The sequence below is a fragment of the Pan paniscus genome, chromosome 3 (genome assembly GCF_029289425.2).
Source record: "Pan paniscus chromosome 3, NHGRI_mPanPan1-v2.0_pri, whole genome shotgun sequence".
NCBI lineage: Eukaryota > Metazoa > Chordata > Mammalia > Primates > Hominidae > Pan > Pan paniscus.
The window spans coordinates 183,845,643-183,868,774 of NC_073252.2; the positions used below are offsets into that span (position 1 = coordinate 183,845,643).

The window sequence follows — 23,132 nt, forward strand, 5'->3', positions numbered from 1 at the left end:
CCTTTAAGGCGGAACCAGGCGGGGAGTGGGACGTCCCCCGCGGGCACAGCCCGAGCCGCACCTGGGGCCCAATTAGCCTGGAGCGCGGCCGGGTGTGTTGAACGTAGCAACCGCGGGCGGCGGGCGTCTGGGGCGGGCGGCGGCCGCGCTTCCCGGGGCTCCTGGCCCTTCGGCCCTCGGGGGTCTCACGGCGCTGGGACGAGGCGGGGCTGCTCTCCGCAGCCGGGGCGCTCGGCGGACGGACCCGGGCCAGGGAAGGGCGACCCCAGCGGCGCGGAGCTGAGCGTCCTCGGGGAGGAGAGGGAGCCAGGGGCCTCCGGGGCTCCGGGTGCGGGGACCCCAGGCTCCTCGCCCCGGCCCGGGCCGCCTCGGCCGGATCTCGGCGGTCCGAACTCTCGGGCGGCGGCGAGGACGGCGTGTCCACTGTCGAGGCATGAAGGCTGCTGTGCTGGACCTTGGGTCTCTCTTGGCCAAACTCTTCGAGACCTCGACGGCGCCCCCCGCAGGCCCCTCCTCCAGACCCTCGGGAGGTGCTGCCGCTGCAGGGTCGGGGGGCTCCAGGGCGGGCACCCCGTTGGGCACCGCCCCGACCCCGACCCTCCTCCGCGCCCTGGCTCCGGACTCCCCCTCCGCCTCGCGGCGGTCGCCCGCCCCGCTGCTCCCGTCCCCCTACTCCCGGGGCTCCGCCGCCAGCCGCGCCGCGGGAGCAGTGGGGACCCTGCTCTCTTGGCCCAGTAGCCCGAGAGCGGGTAAAGCCCCGCCCCAGCCCCCCACTCCGTCCGGCGGGGGCTGCTCCCCTGCTCGCCTGGTGGTCCCAGCGCGGCCGCCCTCGGGCCCCGGCGGGGTCTGGGCCGCGCTCCCCAGGAACCCGCTCCAGCCTGGCCCCGGAGAGCGAGAGCCCGGCGCCTGCGTGGCCCCCGGGGCTGGCCCCAGAACCCTGTTCCTTACGCTGCCTGACATCGGCGAGGAGGGGGCCTTGGACGGCGACTCCGGGGATGGCGAAGCGTGAGTAGCAGCGTGGTCCGGGCGCGTGTACCTTTTGCTGGGACCCCCGACCCCTCCGCCTGCCGCACTCACCTTCGCAGGTGCACTTCAGGAAATGAAATATTTGTAGTAACTTCCATAACCCCCTGGGCACCCTCCTTGCACGTTTCCTGGGTTTTTACTCTTTGGCTTTGCGGGCTTTCAGACATAAGCTGTGACATGCTTTGCCCAGCTTTCTCAGAGTGAATCCTAAGGGGCCTTGAAGGAAGGGACAGAATTTTGTTTCTCTTCTACCAGAAGTATTGCTACTTAGAGTGTTTGTTTGCTTGGTTTTCTTAAGGACTTTCTGAAGTCCCTTTCTTTGTCTCAGAATATAGCAGGTGTGCAGGGAAACCGAATACACACGTCTGCAGCAAGTATTTTAAGAAGTGGTGAGACCTGGTGCTTTCCTAATTTCTAAGGACCAGTCCCTAGTCTTATCCCAAGTGGGATGGGTCTCCTTTGTGTGACATCTAGTTAATTTACATATGCATGACATCTTCTGACACAAATGGAATTGTAATGGCCAGGACACGTCTGATTATTACCCTAGAGCTCCTGAGAGCTTTCCACAGTGCCCTGAGTCACTGCAGAAACGTTGACTTCATGGGAACATTTTCACTGGGAATCGGAGGCCGATTCCCTCAACACACACACACCCACACAACACCCCTTTCACTTCCAAGAGTCGTGATAAAAACATTGCTCTTTTAAAATGTGTTTTAGAACTAGGATGAATTTTAATTTTTAGAGTGGAGCATATTGTTAGCTATTCTTGAGTGGGTAAATTTTCATCCTGAATGCTGCAAAGAAATAGTGAAATGGTCAAAGACAGATGAGCCGATTCACAGACTGAGGTTTCTGCGTTGTAATCTAGTGAGGCCATTCCCTACTCCCTCCAAAAAATCCTGAGTAATTTTTGCATTCATACTGATCCTGACTCACTCACAATTTAAATAATTACAGTTTCACAAAAGTGAATGATATTCATGTCAATATGAAAACAAGCGGCCGGGCACGGTGGCTCACGCCTGTAATCCCAGCACTTTGGGAGGCCGAGGCGGGCGGATCATGAGGTCAGGAGATCGAGACCATCCTGGCTAACACGATGAAACCCCGTCTCTACTAAAAATACAAAAAATTAGCCGGGCGTGGTGGTACGTGCCTGTAGTCCCAGCTACTCGGAAGGCTGAGGCAAGAGGATGATGGCGTGAACCCGGGAGGCGGAGCTTGCAGTGAGCCAAGATCGCACCATTGCGCTCCAACCTGGGCGACAGAGAGAGAGACTCCGTCTCAAAAAAACAACAAAAAAGAAAATAAGCAGTTAAGCAAAAAGTTGTTCCCACTCATTAAAAAATACTATATTATGACATATGTTTATCAACTGATAGTTTTCCCTATCAGTTAATTGCTTTTGGAAAACTCACTGGAATACATATGCCTGAGGAATTAGACCTTTGTTATTGGCAACTGGTCCTTAACATTTATGCAATTAATGTTTTATGAGCAAACAGATCTACACACTGACCTTAAACTCTAGTCTTAGTGCTTTTAACAAATAGGCACTGAAATATGCAGCATGGCCAGTGAAACTGGTGTTAGTTTCAATTCTTGAACATATTAGCTCATGTTTATATTGTGCAAATATTTGCAATAGATACTTTTTGAATAACACTGCATTTGGCATTATTTATATAAGAGATTATTCTGAATTAACAAGTGCATTCAATTTTATGGACAGTGAAGAAATTGAATTTTTAAATTATTATTATTTTTTGAGATGAGGTCTCCTTCTGTCACCCAGGTTGGAGTGCAGTGGTATGATCACTGTTCATTGCAGCCTCAACCTCCCAGGCTCAAGCGATCTGACTCTCCCGTCTCAGACTCTCGAGTAGCTGGGACTACAGGTGTGAGCTACTATGCCTGGCCAATTTTAAAAATGTTTCTGTGGAGACGGGGTCTCCCTATGTTGCCCAGGCTGGTCTTGAACTCCTGGCCTCAAGCAATCTTCCCACCTGGGCATTGCTGGGATTACAGGCATGAGCCACTGCATCTGGCCGTGAAATTGAATTTTAGGTAAGTGCCATGAGAAGTAATATACACAGCTAGGTGCTTTGCAGAATCCTCCTGAGTTTGTGTGCTCCTACTGTCTGCAGCAGCAGATAAAGGCACACACAGGCAGGAAGCAGACTGGCCCTCTGAGCATACCATTTTTCCTTTCAGATCCACGACTACTCACATTCCCTTCCTCTCATCATACCCCACTCCTTTTTCAATCACTAAAACATAAGAGACAAAGGGGAAGGAAGAAAGTATTAAGACGGCTTTTCTTTCAATACTGCAGACTTTGCACCTTGAAGGATTCTTTTTCCCTCCTGGATTTCTGTGGTAGTGATTTATAACACCGAATAAACAAACATAAGACAATGAATTTAAATTTGCTCCTACCATCTCATCTGTCACTTGGCAGATAGCTGCTGCTGTTAGCCTGTGTGGTTAATATTAAAATCAGGAATTTAAATTTCAAAAGCCTGGAAACTTGGAAAGGGAGAAATGGGTAATGTCAGAGAAAAAGTTTAAAGAGTGATGAGAATGTGAATACATATAAAGGAAACCGTAAACCTGTCTGCAAGAAATGCGGATCTAATTTTAAGGCCATGGCCCTGAGTTCTAAAGGAAAACCCTATTAGCAGTTTGTACTTTTTTGACAATAATGCATACATTTTACATTTGCCTGATTCTGTACTTGGCTTTAAAAAAAAAACAAAAAACTGAAAGTAGTGAAATTAACTTGAGTAGGAAAATATGCAAACTCTCCTGCAATTTAGAGGCTTTTTTCCAAGCAAAGATGCTGAATAGCAGCAGGGGTTTTTAATCTCTGACCCAAGAATTCCGTAAGTGAAAGGCCCATGGAACGGAGGCTGCCCCTTTCGCTCCACAGGGTGTACTGACTGCACATCTGAGCCAGAGGCAGAGGATACTGAGCTCTCTTTCTTCACCTCACTGTCCTGCATCCCTGGATACGTGATCCAACACCTTTGATCTTCACCTTGGCTTCCCTGTCCATTTCATGTATATATTATGCCTCAGTGTTTTTCAGTCTCACTCATCCCTCTTCACTACCTCTTTTCATACTTCTGGTTTGAACCACACAATACACCTTGTAAAGGTCTTATTCTCTCTCTCTCTTTTTTGAGACGGAGTCTCGCTCTGTCGCCCAGGCTGGAGTGCAGTGGTGCGATCTCGGCTCACTGCAAGCTCCGCCTCCCGGGTTCACGCCATTCTCCTGCCTCAGCCTCCCGAGTAGCTGGGACTGCAGGTGCCTGCCACCACGCCCGGCTAATTTTTTGTATTTTTAGTAGAGAAGGGGTTTCACCATGTTAGCCAGGATGGTCTCGATCTCCTGACCTTGTGATTTGCCCGCCTCGGCCTCCCGAAGTGCTGGGATTACAGGCTTGAGCCACCGCGCCCGGCCGGTCTTATTCTCTTATTTGTTCTGCAAATGTAAGAATTCCTAGCAATACGTAAGGTGGATAGATAGATAATTGCTGTGTATGAATGTTGGTAGAGTGTAAACTTCTAGTCAGGAAGTATTTGTAGCTTGTGTAAGTCATAGTTATTAGCAAGCATATATTCACTCTTTTTTTTTTGAGTGATTGAGTTCCATTGTTAAAATCACATTACTGTGGAAACATTGCAGTGGCTGCTTGAAGGGCCTGTCAGCATGGCTGGCAGTAAAGTGACTAGAGGGACTTATCTCAATTCCTCTGACACTGAGGCAGCCTCCAGTGTGATGAAGCCTGTAGACCCGGAAACCAGACGAGGTGGATTCCACCTCAAACCGATTGCTAGCTGAGTAATTCTGGGCAGGTCATTCATTTCTTCCCTAGCTGTAGTTTTTCTTTCTTGATAATATGGAGGTGATAATACTTTCTGCATAGAAGTGCTCCAGAAATTAATTGAAATAATAAGTAATATATGGAGAAATGCTAAAAAAGTGTTATCTATGATTACTACCTGCTTCTTGGCACAGAAATGAAAATTGAGAGCCATGTTTTATTGAAAGAAACATTCTAGGTGAAGAAAAAACTGAGAGAGAAAAATGATTCATTATATTTACCATGTGGCTGTAATAAATGGTGTCTTTTAGTTCAGTTATTTGGGAGAACAAATTATAGTACATGCCAGTCTTTCATCATTACCTTCCCTGCATGACTTACAGAAGATAAGGGTTAGTTTAATTAACATTACCACTGAGTGCTGTGTAACACCCAGAAGGAAATGCATTTACCACTCTGGGATCAAACTTTTAATCTGCAGAATAATCAGTAGCATCACAAATCATACTTGTGTAGCCCTTGTCTTTTCCTCCACTGAAACCCTGTGATTTATATTCACATCTTATGTCCATTATCAGACTATAAACTCTTTGTCCTGTGACACTTAAGGGAACACATGCCCATAAAAGACATTTAGCAAATATTTATTGAATGGATGAAGAAAATATTTTCTTCCTCATATAATCCACTGTCATGGGTTTCTAATCTTATAACAACCCAGGGGCAGTTTAAATGTCTTTCTTGAAAAATAATTATTGTCTTAGGTGTTTTTGTTTCATCGTCTTGAGTTTTTCCAAAGTTAGTAATGCTTTCTGCTGGGACTTAGCATTTCCTCAGGGATGAACGGTGGCTCAGTGTACAATTGTCATATGAGCGTTACTTTCTTTTTTTTTTATTATACTTTAAGTTTTAGGGTACATGTGCACATTGTGCAGGTTAGTTACATATGTATACATGTGCCATGCGGGTGCGCTGCACCCACTAACTCGTCATCTAGCATTAGGTATATCTCCCAATGCTATCCCTCCCCGCTCTCCCAACCCCACCACAGTCCCCAGAGTGTGATATTCCCCTTCCTGTGTCCATGTGATCTCATTGTTCAATTCCCACCTATGAGTGAGAATATGCGGTGTTTGGTTTTTTGTTCTTGCGATAGTTTACTGAGAATGATGATTTCCAATTTCATCCATGTCCCTACAAAGGACATGAGCTCATCATTTTTTATGGCTGCATAGTATTCCATGGTGTATATGTGCCACATTTTCTTAATCCAGTCTATCATTGTTGGACATTTGGGTTGGTTCCAAGTCTTTGCTATTGTGAATAATGCCACAATAAACATACGTGTGCATGTGTCTTTATAGCAGCATGATTTATAGTCCTTTGGGTATATACCCAGTAATGGGATGGCTGGGTCAAATGGTATTTCTAGTTCTAGATCCCTGAGGAATCGCCACAGTGACTTCCACAATGGTTGAACTAGTTTACAGTCCCATCAACAGTGTAAAAGTGTTCTATTTCTCCACATCCTCTCCAGCACCTGTTGTTTCCTGACTTTTTAATGATCACCATTCTAACTGGTGTGAGATGGTATCTCATTGTGGTTTTGATTTGCATTTCTCTGATGGCCAGTGATGATGAGCATTTTTTCATGTGTTTTTTGGCTGCATAAATGTCTTCTTTTGAGAAATGTCTGTTCATGTCCTTTGCCCACTTTTTGATGGGGTTGTTTGTTTTTTTCTTGTAAATTTGTTTGAGTTCTTTGTAGATTCTGGATGTTAGCCCTTTGTCAGATGAGTAGGTTGCAAAAATTTTCTCCCATTTTGTAGGTTGCCTGTTCACTCTGATGGTAGTTTCTTTTGCTGTGCAGAAGCTCTTTAGTTTAATTAGATCCCATTTGTCAATTTTGGCTTTTGTTGCCATTGCTTTTGGTGTTTTGGACATGAAGTCCTTGCCCATGCCTATGTCCTGAATGGTAATACCTAGGTTTTCTTCTAGGGTTTTTATGGTTTTAGGTCTAACATTTAAGTCTTTAATCCATCTTGAATTGATTTTTGTATAAGGTGTAAGGAAGGGATCCAGTTTCAGCTTTCTGCATATGGGCTAGCCAGTTTTCCCAGCACCATTTATTAAATAGGGAATCCTTTCCCCATTGCTTGTTTTTCTCAGGTTTGTCAAAGATCAGATAGTTGTAGATATGCGGCGTTATTTCTGAGGGCTCTGTTCTGTTCCATTGATCTATATCTCTGTTTTGGTACCAGTACCATGCTGTTTTGGTTACTGTAGCCTTGTAGTATAGTTTGAAGTCAGGTAGCGTGATGCCTCCAGCTTTGTTCTTTTGGCTTAGGATTGCCTTGGCGATGCGGGCTCTTTTTTGCTTCCATATGAACTTTAAAGTAGTTTTTTCCAATTCTGTGAAGAAAGTCATTGGTAGCTTTATGGGGATGGCATTGAATCTGTAAATTACCTTGGGCAGTATGGCCATTTTCATGATATTGATTCTTCCTACCCATGAGCATGGAATGTTCTTCCATTTGTTTGTGTCCTCTTTTATTTCATTGAGCAGTGGTTTGTAGTTCTCCTTGAAGAGGTCCTTCACATCCCTTGTAAGTTGGATTCCTAGGTATTTTATTCTCTTTGAAGCAATTGTGAATGGGAGTTCACTCATGATTTGGCTCTCTGTTTGTCTGTTATTGGTGTATAAGAATGCTTGTGATTTTTGTACGTTGATTTTGTATCCTGAGACTTTGCTGAAGTTGCTTATCAGCTTAAGGAGATTTTGGGCTGAGACAATCGGGTTTTCTAGATATACAATCATGTCGTCTGCAAACAGGGACAATTTGACTTCCTCTTTTCCTAATTGAATACCCTTTATTTCCTTCTCCTGCCTAATTGCCCTGGCCAGAACTTCCAACACTATGTTGACTAGGAGTGGTGAGAGAGGGCATCCCTGTCTTGTGCCAGTTTTCAAAGGGAATGCTTCCAGTTTTTGCCCATTCAGTATGATATTGGCTGTGGGTTTGTCATAGATAGCTCTTATTATTTTGAAATACGTCCCATGAATACCTAATTTATTGAGAGTTTTTAGCATGAAGGGTTGTTGAATTTTGTCAAAGGCTTTTTCTGCATCTGTTGAGATAATCATGTGGTTTTTGTCTTTGGCTCTGTTTATATGCTGGATTACATTTATTGATTTGCGTATATTGAACCAGCCTTGCATCCCAGAGATGAAGCCCACTTGATCATGGTGGATAAGCTTTTTGATGTGCTGCTGGATTCGTTTTGCCAGTATTTTATTGAGGATTTTTGCATCAATGTTCATCAAGGATATTGGTCTAAAATTCTCTTTTTTGGTTGTGTCTCTGCCCGGCTTTGGTATCAGAATGATGCTGGCCTCATAAAATGAGTTAGGGAGGATTCCCTCTTTTTCTATTGATTGGAATAGTTTCAGAAGGAATGGTATCAGTTCCTCCTTGTACCTCTGATAGAATTCGGCTGTGAATCCATCTGGTCCTGGACTCTTTTTGGTTGGTAAACTATTGATTATTGCCACAATTTCAGCTCCTTTTATTGGTCTATTCAGAGATTCAACTTCTTCCTGGTTTAGTCTTGGGAGAGTGTATGTGTCGAGGAATTTATCCATTTCTTCTAGATTTTCTAGTTTATTTGCGTAGAGGTGTTTGTAGTATTCTCTGATGGTAGTTTGTATTTCTGTGGGATCGGTGGTGATATCCCCTTTATCATTTTTTATTGTGTCTATTTGATTCTTCTCTCTTTTTTTATTAGTCTTGCTAGCGGTCTATCAATTTTGTTGATCCTTTCAAAAAACCATCTCCTGGATTCATTAATTTTTTGAAGGGTTTTTTGTGTCTCTATTTCCTTCAGTTCTGCTCTGATTTTAGTTATTTCTTGCCTTCTGCTAGCTTTTGAATGTGTTTGCTCTTGCTTTTCTAGTTCTTTTAATTGTGATGTTAGGGTGTCAATATTGGATCTTTCCTGCTTTCTCTTGTGGGCATTTAGTGCTATAAATTTCCCTCTACACACTGCTTTGAATGCGTCCCAGAGATTCTGGTATGTTGTGTCTTTGTTCTCGTTGGTTTCAAAGAACATCTTTATTTCTGCCTTCATTTCGTTATGTATCCAGTAGTCATTCAGGAGCAGGTTGTTCAGTTTCCATGTAGTTAAGCGGTTTTGAGTGAGATTCTTAATCCTGAGTTCTAGTTTGATTGCACTGTGGTCTGAGAGATAGTTTGTTATAATTTCTGTTCTTTTACATTTGCTGAGGAGAGCTTTACTTCCAAGTATGTGGTCAATTTTGGAATAGGTGTGGTGTGGTGCTGAAAAAAATGTATATTCTGTTGATTTGGGGTGGAGAGTTCTGTAGATGTCTATTAGGTCCGCTTGGTGCAGAGCTGAGTTCAATTCCTGGGTATCCTTGTTGACTTTCTGTCTCGTTGATCTGTCTAATATTGACAGTGGGGTGTTAAAGTCTCCCATTATTATTGTGTGGGAGTCTAAGTCTCTTTGTAGGTCACTCAGGACTTGCTTTATGAATCTGGGTGCTCCTGTATTGGGGGCATATATATTTAGGATAGTTAGCTCTTCTTGTTGAATTGATCCCTTTACCTTTATGTAATGGCCTTCTTTGTCTCTTTTGATCTTTGTTCGTTTAAAATCCGTTTTATCAGTGACTAGGATTGTAACCCCTGCCTTTTTTTTTTGTTTTCCATTTGCTTGCTAGATCTTCCTCCATCCCTTTATTTTGAGCCTATGTGTGTCTCTGCATGTGAGATGGGTTTCCTGAATACAGCACACTGATGGGTCTTGACTCTTTATCGAATTTGCCACTCTGTGTCTTTTAATTGGAGCATTTAGACCATTTACATTTAAAGTTAATATTGTTATGTGTGAATTTGATCCTGTCATTATGTTAGCTGGTGATTTTGCTCGTTAGTTGATGCAGTTTCTTCCTAGTCTCAATGGTCTTTACATTTTGGCATGACTTTGCAGTGGCTGGTACCGGTTGTTCCTTTCCCTGTTTAGCGCTTCCTTCAGGAGCTCTTTTAGGGCAGGCCTGGTGGTGACAAAATCTCTCAGCATTTGCTTGTCTGTAAAGGATTTTATTTCTCCTTCACTTATGAAGCTTAGTTTGGCTGGATATGAAATTCTGGGTTGAAAATTCTGTCCTTTAAGAATGTTGAATATTGGCCCCCACTCTCTTCTGGCTTGTAGGGTTTCTGCTGAGAGATCCGCTGTTAGTCTGATGGGCTTCCCTTTGAGGGTGACCCAACCTTTCTCTCTGGCTGCCCTTAACATTTTTTCCTTCATTTCAACTTGGTGAATCTGACAATTATGTGTCTTGGAGTTGCTCTTCTCGAGGAGTATCTTTGTGGCGTTCTCTGTATTTCCTGAATCTGAACGTTGGCCTGCCTTGCTAGATTGGGGAAGTTCTCCTGGATAATATCCTGCAGAGTGTTTTCCAACTTGGTTCCATTCTCCCTGTCACTTTCAGGTACACCAATCAGACGTAGATTTGGTCTTTTCACATAGTCCCATATTTCTTGGAGGCTTTGCTCATTTCGTTTTATTCTTTTTTCTCTAAACTTCCCTTCTCACTTCATTTCATTCATTTCATCTTCCATTGCTGATACCCTTTCTTCCAGTTGATCGCATCGGCTCCTGAGGCTTCTGCATTCTTCACGTAGTTTTCGAGCCTTGGTTTTCAGCTCCATCAGCTCCTTTAAGCACTTCTCTGTATTGGTTATTCTAGTTATACATTCTTCTAAATTTTTTTCAAAGTTTTCAACTTCTTTGCCTTTGGTTTGAATGTCCTCCCGTAGCTCAGAGTAATTTGATCGTCTGAAGCCTTCTTCTCTCAGCTCGTCAAAGTCATTCTCCGTCCAGCTTTGTTCCGTTGCTGGTGAGGAACTGCGTTCCTTTGGAGGAGGAGAGGCGCTCTGCATTTTAGAGTTTCCAGTTTTTCTGTTCTGTTTTTTCCCCATCTTTGTGGTTTTATCTACTTTTGGTCTTTGATGATTGTGATGTACAGATGGGTTTTTGGTGTGGAGGTCCTTTCTGTTTGTTAGTTTTCCTTCTAACAGACAGGACCCTCAGCTGCAGGTCTGTTGGAATACCCTGCCATGTGAGGTGTCAGTGTGCCCCTGCTGGGGGGTGCCTCCCAGTTAGGCTGCTCGGGGGTCAGGGGTCAGGGACCCACTTGAGTAGGCAGTCTGCCCGTTCTCAGATCTCCAGCTGCGTGCTGGGAGAACCACTGCTGTCTTCAAAGCTGTCAGACAGGGACATTTAAGTCTGCAGAGGTTACTGCTGTCTTTTTGTTTGTCTGTGCCCTGCCCCCAGAGGTGGAGCCTACAGTGGCAGGCAGGCCTCCTTGAGCTGTGGTGGGCTCCACCCAGTTGGAGCTTCCCGGCTGCTTTGTTTACCTAAGCAAGCCTGGGCGATGGTGGGTGCCCCTCCCCCAGCCTCGCTGCCACCTTGCAGTTTGATCTCAGACTGCTGTGCTAGCAATCAGTGAGACTCCGTGGGCGTAGGACCCTCTGAGCCATGTGCGGGATATAATCTCCTGGTGCGCCGTTTTTTTAAGCCGGTCCGAAAAGCGCAATATTCGGGTGGGAGTGACCCGATTTTTCAGGTGCGTCCGTCACCCCTTTCTTTGACTCCGAAAGGGAACTCCCTGACCCCTTGCGCTTCCCACGTGAGGCAATGGCTCCCTGCTTCGGCTCGTGCATGGTGCGTGCACCCACTGACCTGCGCCCACTGTCTGGCACTCCCTAGTGAGATGAACCCGGTACCTCAGATGGAAATGCAGAAATCACCCGTCTTCTGTGTCACTCACGCTGGGAGCTGTAGACCAGAGCTGTTCCTATTCGGCCATCTTGGCTCCTCCCTCATGACCGTTACTTTCTATTACAGTCATATGACTGTTACTTTCATTAAAGATAATAATGAATTCAACTTGGTTTTCCATATCGAGTATTTGCTTATACCCGAGAAAACAATTTTGTTCTGTCTTATGCGTAGGCTTTTGCTTTAAATTATCCTCTTTCTTTGTTGTTATATTTAAAGTTTTTTTTTTTTATTTGAGACAGAGTCTCACTCTGTCACCAGGCTGGCTGGAGTGCAGCGGCATGATCTCGGCTCACTGCAACCTCTGTCTCCTGGGTTAAAGTGATTCTCCTGCCTCAGACTCCTGAGTAGCTGGGATATATTTAAATCTTGAAAATTGTATTTGAGTTAGCAGTTATATGTTTTTTTGCTGTGTGTTTAAAGAACACATGTTGAGTGTTTTCTAATTTCTTATCCAACAAGCATGGCCCTTGTGCCAAGCTCATAATTATAGTCCTATGGGATTTGAACCCTTCAGCATTGTGTAATCATAACAGCTCATGTAAATTAGTATAGTTTTTAGAGCACAGATTGAAGTCAGATTGAATTTGATTCAAATCTCATTTTGTAACTTTTCTTAGAATGCTAATCATTCACATTGGCTACCTAACCTCTTTAAGCTTCACCTTCTCATTCATAAAATGGGAATTAATAATAATGCCTATTCAAAGAGACATTGTAAGGATTAAAAGAGATCACATATACAAACTTGTCTCTGTGGTGGCTGGTACATAAGCACTTAATAAATATCTATTACATGATATTCATTATTCTAAAGATATTCTTACTACCCACAGCATCTTTTGTACAAAATACAGTTTATTGCTATGATCTGCAGTGTAGGCTAATGTATTCTTTAATTAATTGTCAACCTGTATTTAATGAATATCTATTCCATCTAAGATCCACATGGAGCTAGATTTTTGAGTAATTAGGGAAAGAACTGGAAATGGATCTTATCAAAAAGCAGGAAAAATAAGATAAATGATCCAAGAGTGGTTTCAGACACACTGCTGTGAGCACACAGCTAAGAGAGAAGAGGAGGCGCGGAGATGATGCTGAATGAGGGGCGATGTCAGGGGTCTGAGTTCTAAAGAATGTCCAGAAGTGGGGCACATGGACACCTGGGGCTTGGGAGGGCACTGTCGGAGACCAAAGCAGTGTGAGCACACGCGTGGAGGCCCAGAGCCACATGGCGTGAGGCTTTCCATTTGTTAGGAGCACAGCTTTTGTGAAAAGCGTTTAAACTAGGGAGAGCCTTGGATACTGGGCTCTGTTTAGTAAACACTGGAAAAGCCAGGATTTAGGTAGAGAAGTGGCAGGAGCAGGCTGCACTTTAGGAGGGTTGAGCTAATGTGCAGGGAGCTAGTAGGAAGCTCTAGGAATAAACGCCTGAGAGGTATGGAGCCTAGGAATGAACACAGTGAAAAGAAAGATATTGAACTGACAAATCTCCCAAGACCGGCAACACATAGGTGAGGCTGAGGAAGCAAGAGGAAGGGCTGAAGATGATGTCAGGTGGCTGGGAGGAGAGTGCCACTCATAAAGGGGGACCACAGAAGATGCGGGTTTGTCATGCAGATGAGGAGTTCACTCTGGGATACACACCTTGAGTTGAGGTCTAGGGAAACATCTAGAGAAGGGCCAGGCACGGGGCTGGACATTCATGGTGGAATATGGCAGGAAGTTAAGGACTAGAAGTATAAACAGGCAACTTTGCACGTACAGGAGATGGTGAACACACACAGTGATCACAAACTATACAACAGATGACATCACACACCACGCAAGATGGGAGTGCTCTTTACTGTTGCTGTGGGAGTTTCAAGACCCTCTAAAATGAGGGGCATCTCCTTTCTCTGCTGGAACAGTGCTTCTCAATGTGTGTGCCATTAGCTACCTGCTTGCAGTTACCAGGTAGCTACTTGTTCCCTGTCCATGAAGCGGTAAGTGCAGAAAGGGAGAATAAGCATTTAGAAATTTTATAGCAGTTGGCAGAGGAGCTTTATGTCTGTTGACTCTAATAATTAAACATTTGGATTCACATTTTGTGTATTGTTTTTACCATTTTATTTTTCGATTTTTATGTTTTAAAAGTATTTACATACAATAAATTGGAAAAATGATCTGACACTACAGATAGTTTGAAGAACACTGAGGTAGACTTTATTAAGATACCTTTAGACCACACTCAGCAAAACATTTCAGGACAGCAAGAAAAAACAGAAGAGCCAATGATGACATTATCTTTTACTGTCCTTAAAATACCGGGCTAAGCATTTCAGGACACCAAGAAAAAACAGAACAGCCAATGATGACATTATCTTTTACTGTCCTTAAAATACCGGGCTAAGCAATATTCAAATAGTATCCTCTGATTGAAGATGAGATTCTTTAAATTGTTCAGACGATCTGGAGTTGAGGGTGTGCCCGGTTGGTTCACGGTGTCTTTGAGCGCTGCGGTCATCGGATGCAGCCTCCAGCCAAGCACCCACTGCCTGGGAGGAGGGAGCTTCCCGTTCTTATTCCTGCTTTAATCCAAGCTTGTAAGTCTCGGTTTTGTTTTGTTTTCTTTTGACATAAAAACCATGAGGAGTAGAGTCTATTGCTTTCTCTCAAAATAAACCTTTGGATCATTCAATGTGAGGAGGGCCAAAGGAAAGTGAAAATGCTAGGGAAAAAAATACCAGTTAACATTTACAAATACCATTCCACATATCCTTCACATACAGGGGACACTCTTCCCTCATGGGTACAGTCTGGATATTTGTTTCATTTTACACAGTCAAACCACATACCTTTTTGGATATGCAGAATTTTACAATTCATAGGCAAAAATTTCAAAAATTACCTCACATTTAATGGTCTCACGAATAGTGTTACACAGACACATATTTAACAGGACATGATTTTCTAGACACCATGTACTACGTAGTACTCGTCAAGCAAATGGATAAATACTATTCATTATGTATTGAAAAAAAAGTTGCCCCTTTTTGAGAGGTAGAAATAATGAAGTTGCCATCTTTTGAAAAGCACAGAAACGAAATAAAGGCTTTGTCATGATTGACGATTATGGAACTTTGCAATGATTAAATATCACTTAGAAGCAGATGGTTTTTGGCAGTGACTAGAAAAACAGCCAAGCTAAGACTTTCCCTTCTGTTGTTTAATAAAGAAGTTATTAAGGCAAAGTTGAACTACATAAAATGTTCTTCTCAAATGCATGTATACCTATATAATCTTAGAATCATTGCCTTCTTTATAACTATAACTTGAAATTATTTTGAAATATCGTGGAACTTCTATATAATGTCAGTCATGGGGATGAGGACACAACTCACCTTGGAAGCTCCTGTTCATATCAGGCTTTTAATGTTAATAATTCTATTTCAGAGAATGTCGCTAGTTGTATAGAAAGGTAAAGTGGGGATGTATTGTAAAATGCAACATTTAATTCAATTCCCTAGTATCAAACAGTGTGAAGACTTGGAAACCATCCCTGTAGATGCAGGACTCTTCATAATCCAGTTGAACTAAGAGCCTACATCAAATAAAATGAACCCCTCCCCTCAAATAGAAGTTTTCTTGCTAAATTAATGCAAAAAATTGAATCTTAAGGAACTACAGTTTGAATATATGAAGCGCAGTTTAAAGAAGCAGGTGATAAATTCCCAAGGGAAGGTCTACCTCAGACCTCTGTTTTACTCGTTTTAACATTTTTATAAGCATGTTTCACAGATTGATGTGATCATTGATCAACTACTTACTATTCCATAACGCCAGGGTTCTTAGCATTTGAAGTAACGGCTGGTATTTCAGGGTCTACTAGGCACCAAATACAGCATGCGTGTTTTATGGACATTATCACAAATCCCCAAAACATACATACAAGGCAGGAATTTTATTTTCATTTTACACATGAAGAAATTGAGGCTCAGAATAAGAAATTGTCTAATTCCACCTAGCTGCTATGTGAAAAATGTAAGATTGAATTCCTGGAAATCAATCTCTATCTTCCACACATAGGTATAACCAGGTGTTTTTAATGAATTAAGATAGTAATGAGGATTCAAATCTACTTCCAAAGTAATTCATGGTATTTCCACCAGAACAAAATAACTCCAAAGAATTATACTCTTTCCGATAAAAATTTAAAAATCACGTTAGTAAGACCGGGCGCGGTGGCTCACACCTGTAATCCCAGCACTTTGGGAGGCCGAGGCAGGCGGATCACGAGGTTAGGAGTTCGAGACCAGCCTGGCCAATATAGTGAAACCCTGTCTCTACTAAAAAAACACAAAAATTAGCTGGGCATGGTGGTGCGTGCCTGTAGTCCCAGCTACTCAGGAGGCTGAGGCAGGAGAATCACTGGAACCAGGGAGGTGGAGCTTGCAGTGAGCCAAGATTGCGCCACTGCACTCCAGCCTGGGCAACAGAGCAAGACTCCATCTCAAAAAAAAAAATAAAAGTAATCTAAAAGTGTCTTTCTCAAAATAATATTCCTTTTTTTTTTTCTTTTGAGACGGAGTCTCCCTCTATTGTGCAGTGGCGTGATCTCGGCTCGCTGCAACCTCCGCCTCCCGGATTCACGCCATTCTCCTGCCTCAGCCTCCCTAATATTCCTATTAGTACTGATAAAGAGACCATAATAGTCCATTTCAAAGTACAAATAAATGTCTTTTGTAATAAAGGCATGACTTATTAAAAATAAAGTATTCATTTTGTCAACTCTCTTCCAGTTTTTTATAATTATGTTTCTTGTAAATTATGTATGATGACACCACATATATTTTATTCATACTAGAACGGCAGTAATGAGCAAGCATTGTCTTACTAGAAAAAATGGAGAAGCAATTAGAGATGGCATTGCCAGAGAAAGGCTGTTCCTGCACGTCAGCATTTTCTTAATTAGATGTTTCACTTAAGGGTTTCACTTAAGCCTTATAATTAAATATTGACAACTGTAATCCTTGCCAGGCACTAATGTTCATGTTTATCTAGTGAGTGTATTTGTTGCATTTAACATTTAACATTTTGGATCTTTTTTGACTGATTTCTAACATAAATGATAAAATCTTGAGGATCTATAAAATATAGTTAAAATATATTTTAAAAATGTATTTTTAAAGATTTATTAAAGTGACAATTTAAAACTTAGTCATTAACTTCAATTCTTTACAGTGAAATTTCTTTAGTAGAGCATGTCAGAATTACGTTGAGAAGATCATGGGATCCTATGGAAGATGTAAGGAGACATTCATGGCAATTGATATTCTGACGCACACAAACGTATTATGACGGCCCTGACAGCTGCTGCACACGTTGACCCCACCTAACGTGGGACTGAAAACGATGAGCGTGGTGCTGCCATCCTACACCCAGCAGTTGTCTGTCTTCGTTCTCTCTTCTGACCCTGTTGAAGTTCTGCTTCTGCTCTTTTGTCTCTGTCTTGCTTTTGTGGTGGAGTTTAACCTCGGACTTGATGAATACATTTGGCCCTTGATATAATCCTCATAGCTCCTGAGAATCTGACTCAAGCACCCCTGTGATTTATCTTCCTGAATTCTCTGTTAACTGTGCCGACCAACCCAGATCCAGCCCCAAGAACTTACCAAGACAGTGACTTCCTGGCTGGCACCATGCTAGGCCTGCCAGGGAGATCAGAATAGCCAATACCTGTCTTCCTTTCACTAGTTTCTCACTTGTCTCAATTATGTCTTTATATTAAGTGAGAAGATTGCTGACAACATATAGATAAAGATGTTATGAAGAAGTCTGAAAGAAGCTATTCGTAAAGAAACCATAAGATGAATGTAGACAGTAGGCTGTTCTAAAAGATAACTGGCCTGCTGTCTTTAAAACTGTCAGTGTCAGGTCTGGGGAAAGGCGGAAGAACCATTTTCTTTCTATATGAAAATAGACTAAAGACATGTAAGAACAATTTAAAGTATGGAATTTGATTGGATGCTAGTTTAAAAATATAGCTATAGAAAACACTTGGGAAAATTAGATTTGAATATTAAAGAGAATATTGGAGTGAGTACTAGTTTTAGGAAACTGTCATTGATTTCCTTAGATATGATAACAGTTTGAGGGTTATGTAGGAGAACATCCTTTTAGGAAATGTGTGGTAAGGTAGGGATCAGTAGAGTGTCATGATATTTGCAACTTCCTTTCAAATGGTCCGGAATAAAATATGTTTCTGGATTTAATATGGTAAAATATTAACCATGGTTGAATCCAAGTGATAGGTATTTTATTTTTTGGTATAAATCTTTCAACTCTTCCATATTTTTTAAAAAATGTTATAGTAAGAAGTTGGAAAAACTATTGTATATAAGAATCATTATTATTCTGACCTCAACAGAAATGTTAAATATTTACTTTTCATGGGAATTGTTCATAAATAATGTAAATATTTAGAGGATGAATATCTAAATGATGAAACAAAAGATCATAAGTAAATTCTTGCCTCCTTTTTTGGAGACTAAGTGGTTCCTTAACATTTGTGAACCCTAATGTTCCAAATTTCATATTTCCACCTTTCTTGAAAGCATCTGGTAATGGTGACTTTCTTTTATAGAATTTCAAGCCTTCAGAGAAGAATCTAAAGTTCTGAAGAAGGAAAAATGGAAATTATGATAGAGCCTAGAAGGAAAGAAATGAATATGTTTAATTTTGTTACAAGGGAATAAGAAATGGTGGGGAAGAGAAGACGGAGGAGATGCTTTTATTCATAGGCCATGCCTCTGCGTTCAAGCACTGGTCATTCTGATATGGAGTCCAGTGTTAATCCAAGGAACCAGGACAATTTGAAAAGGAAATATCACATTACTGAGTTTTCAAAGGATGTCCAAATCTTATTTTTGCAAAATATGGCTGTTTGTATAGTTTATTTTTGGCAAAGTATGGTTGTTAGTTTATGTAGTTTATACAGTTAAAAGATTTCTCTAGTCGTTGCAAGTTTTCTTGTCTGTACCTTTATGAGATGGGTGAATTTTCGTCTCATGGACATGTGCTGATGTTGGGAGACAGTTCTCCCTGGGCCTTTTGTTCCTGTATGTTCTTGCTGGATATGCAGAAATGCAAGGCCCTTCATGGCTCTTTATTAATAAGGGCCATTTTCCAGGATTGCATTTGCAATGAGCAGCCTGAAGAGATGAGGGAGAAAGAGCACATGAGCCACTGGCTGCTATGGAGCAGCTGGTTTGCAAGCTCGGTGTTTTTTTGTGACACGACCCACTGCAGGATCAAGGACAAAACACTTTCCCTCTGGGAAGTGGGGTCCAGGAAACAGACATGAATTCTGATACTGTGGCTGCTGCTTTTGCAGCAAGTAAGAAAGTCTTTCATCTCTGATCTAGGATTCTTATGTTTCCTCTAAGCATCCACAAAATTGTGACAAACTAATGTGCTGGCTTTTCAGCAGAGTAAAATGAAATCCCAGACCCTTCACGGTCCTTGATAGCCAGCATAGAATAGTTAAGCAGCAAATATTTATGTGACAATCACTTTCTTAAAAAAAAAAACAACACTTTTTGTACAAAGCAGTGACAGTAGCTGAAATTGCTAAACAAAATTCTATTCTAAAAATTTGCCATCTTAACTAGATAGCTAAAATTTTCTAATGTGTGAAAGAAGGGGCTACACACTCACACAGACAATGAGAAACTTGGTAGTGGGTGGCCACTTTGTTTCTAGGTCATCCACTCCCCAAAGAGGTGTATCCTTGGTCAGAAAAGGATGGACTTATGATAAGATCCCAAGGTACATCTACAGAATAATCCTGTGAGTAGGAAATGCAAAGGCACTGTATTCCTCCAGAGTGGAGGCAAAGGGTGGGTTGGCTTTCAGTTTCTTGCCATTTTTGTTTTTTGGGTTAATTTTTCTTTCCTTTTTTTTTTATTATACTTTAAGTTTTAGGGTACATGTGCACAACGTGCAGCTTTGTTACATATGTATACATGTGCCATGTTGCTGTGCTGCACCCGTTAACTCGTCATTTACATTAGGTATATCTCCTAATGCTATCCCTCCCCGCTCCCCCCACCCCACAACAGGCCCCGGTGTGTGATGTTCCCCTTCCTGTGTCCATGTGTTCTCATTGTTCAATTCCCACCTATGAGTGAGAACATGCGGTGTTTGGTTTTTTGTCCTTGCGATAGTTTGCTGAGAATGATGGTTACCAGCTTCATCCATGCATGAACTCATCATTTTTTATGGCTGCATAGTATTCCATGGTGTATATATGCCACATTTTCTTAATCCAGTCTATCATTGTTGGACATTTGGGTTGGTTCTAAGTCTTCGCTATTGTGAATAGTGCTGCAATAAACATACGTGTGCATGTGTCTTTATAGCAGCATGATTTATAATCTGTTGGGTATATACCCAGTAATGGGATGGCTGGGTCAAATGGTATTTCTAGTTCTAGATCCCTGAGGAATCGCCACAGTGACTTCCACAATGGTTGAACTAGTTTACAGTCCCACCAACAGTGTAAAAGTGTTCTATTTCTCCACATCCTCTCCAGCACCTGTGGTTTCCTGACTTTTTAATGATCGCCATTCTAACTGGTGTGAGACGGTATTTCGTTGTGGTTTCGATTTGCATTTTTCTGATGGCCAGTGATGATGAGCATTTTTTCGTGTGTCTTTTGGCTGCATAAATGTCTTCTTTTGAGAAGTGTCTGTTCATATCCTTCGCCCACTTGTTGATGGGATCGTCATTTTTATAGAACACAGTGTGGTCATGTGTCCACAGCCATACAAGTCAGTGACTGGACTATTGGAAATCCTTGCTGGTGGCATCTCACAAACCTTTTCCTTTCTCTCAGTACTTTTTCTCTAAGTAATGATGCAGTTCAGGCCCTCAGCTTGTTGTTTTGTGATATGTGTCAGCCACCTGCTTCTTGAACCATATCTTTCTCATTGGATGAACACAGAGCCAGGATGCCTGCTACACCCACATCCCCTGCAGAGGTCTCTTGACCATAGCCACTGCCAAGGGAAGCAGCCCTTGGCAGCCCCACAAAACACAGTAATGACGCTGCCTCTCCAGAGCTGATCAGAGCACGCTGGGAAGCCTGAGGAAGACAGTCCGTCCGTCAGCCAGCCAGCAATCAGTGACATGGTACAGGGGTAGCTCTATCCAAGCAGGGATGTCAATGCAGTGAAATAGGTTTCTCACGAGAATTTGCACATGAGGTAAAGGGAGAGTCAACAACACAGGCTTGTTGTCAGGTTTAAGTGAGATCATTCCCATAAGGCACTCAGCAGAGCGCTTGGCTGAAATATGGGGCTTAATAAATGTTGGGGAATTAACACTACTATTATTGTGAATAGTTGAAGCTGAAGGATACTGAGAGAAGGCAAAGAACAGAGAGGCCGTGGGCAAGCTGGGGCCATGAATACCCAACCGTTCGGAAGGGAGGCCAAAAAGAAATACGAGGTAGGGATGAGATGTTGAAGAAGCAACGTAGAGGAGTGGAATCACACGAACGAGCGTGGCACCTTCTCTGTGTCCTGAAAACTCGCACTGGCAAGAGCACGAGGTAACAGCCTGTTCTCCAGCTGCCCGGAGGCTGGATAACCTTCACAGGCCCCAAATTCTAACCCCTAGAGCCTGCCATCTCCTTCCTCCCTTATATTCCTGTTTGGGTGGTGTTTCCCAGACTCCTGTGGGATCTGGACGCTTGTTTCCAATATTTGAAAATTATTTCCACAAAATGAAATCCTTTCATTAGTATCATATCACTTGCCCTGTCCATACTACTCATTACTAGGAGTACCTCGAGTAAGCCTCGCGCCTTGTTACCAAAAAGGATACCTTGACATACTTGCCCTTTCCAACTCACATCTTCCTGAGATGCCCCTTTCTTGCTGGCTAGATAGAATTTATTCACTCTCTCAGCTTCTCTACCATATGGTGGTGTGATGGTCAATTTTATGTGTCAACTTGACTGAGCTAAGGGACACCCAGATAGCTGATAAAACATTATTTTTGGATGTGTCTGTGAGGGTGTCTCCAGAAGAGATTAGCATTTTCATCAGTAGACGCAGTGAAATCTACCCTCACCAATGAGAGTGGGCGTCATCTAATCCCTTAAGGGGCCAAATAGAACAAAAAGGCAGAGGAAGGGCGAATTCTCTTCTTCTTAATCTCGGACATCCAACTCTCCTGCCCTCAGACATTGAAGGGCCTGGTGTTTGGGTCTTTAGACTCCAGGACTCCACCCTCGAGTTCTCAGGTCTTTGACCTTGGACTGGGGGAAGTCACGCCATCGTCACCCCATTGACCCCCCTGGTTCTCAGGTCTTCACACTCGGGCTGGATCACACCACTGGCTTTCCTGGTTCTTCAGCTCGCAGATGGCAGATGATGCGACTTCTTAGCCTCTGTGATTGCGCGAGCCTGTTCCCCTAATAAATCTCCTGGTGTATATCTCTGTATCTTATTGGTTCTGTTTCTCTGGAGAACCCCAATACAGGGGGAGGAAGAGGCACTTGCTCTTTATAAATGGGCAGTGTGTCACAATTCTGTGGTGATTTTGAGCTAATTTTCTGCTTTGGAACCACTGAAGAGGCTTATTGAAGACTGGAATGGAATGGAATTTTGTAATGGTAGAGCTGTCGCGTATGCCAATTACAAGTGTTGCGGGCAGGAAAGTTACTTCACAGGCAGAAGTAGTGTCTGTGTGATTATCTGAGAAGCCCTGCCTTCCTGCCAGGCAGAAGGTGCTGTAGCTGACTGCATGGGCCAGCGGGAGCAACTGTACACCTCTCGCCAACTCCACCCTGAGTGGCATCACACTGGGAGTTTGAAATGAGCCAAGGAGGAACTATTTTCACCCTGCATGCCCACAGATCTCAACTCAGAGCTTCGGTTTCTTCCGGAGAGTTGGTCTGCCAGCACACTGCTGCTAGGAAGTATAAGAAGTAGGTTCACTTCACAGTAAACATCCTTCCAGTCTACCTGGATTCCACAGGTAGATTGAAACAAGGGGATGCTTTTGACAAAAGGCTTTGTGATGACTGCTTCTGTCACGGGAACACTCAGATGTCAAGAGGCTGGCCTCTCCAAAGTCTCACAGCTGGAGTGTGGGTACCAGGTTCTGTCTAGTGGCTTTCAACGTTTGTTTTCTGTCTTACAGCATCCATCAGAGGATGACATGTCCGTGCAAGAAACAGTTTCATGAGTGTTTGTTAATGTAATCACTGCAGTTATATCCCTTACTCTTCAGACAAGCAAGAATAAGGGAATGTATGTGAAAGAGGTAGTCTGAAATATTCTGGTGTTTTTTTTTTTTGTTTTGTGATAGAATTATGCTCTTGTCACCCAGGCTGGAGTGCAGTGGCACAATCTC

General features: G+C 42.8%; 1 protein-coding gene across 5 annotated transcripts in view; it reads left to right on the top strand.

Moving 5' to 3' along the window:
- The first annotated feature begins 290 nt into the window (after positions 1 to 290).
- Positions 291 to 23,132, top strand: part of FAM149A (family with sequence similarity 149 member A) — a 67,887-nt gene continuing 45,045 nt past the window's right edge. For 3 of the 5 annotated variants that reach the window (XM_063604035.1, XM_063604036.1, XM_063604037.1), the window contains exon 1: positions 293 to 1,005. In XM_063604035.1, the coding sequence (XP_063460105.1) occupies positions 434 to 1,005 (572 nt within the window). In that variant the 5' untranslated portion in view covers positions 293 to 433. Of the gene's footprint in view, positions 1,006 to 23,132 lie in introns of all 5 variants that reach the window. The other 2 variants (XM_063604038.1, XM_008977156.5) reach the window with 2 other exon arrangements.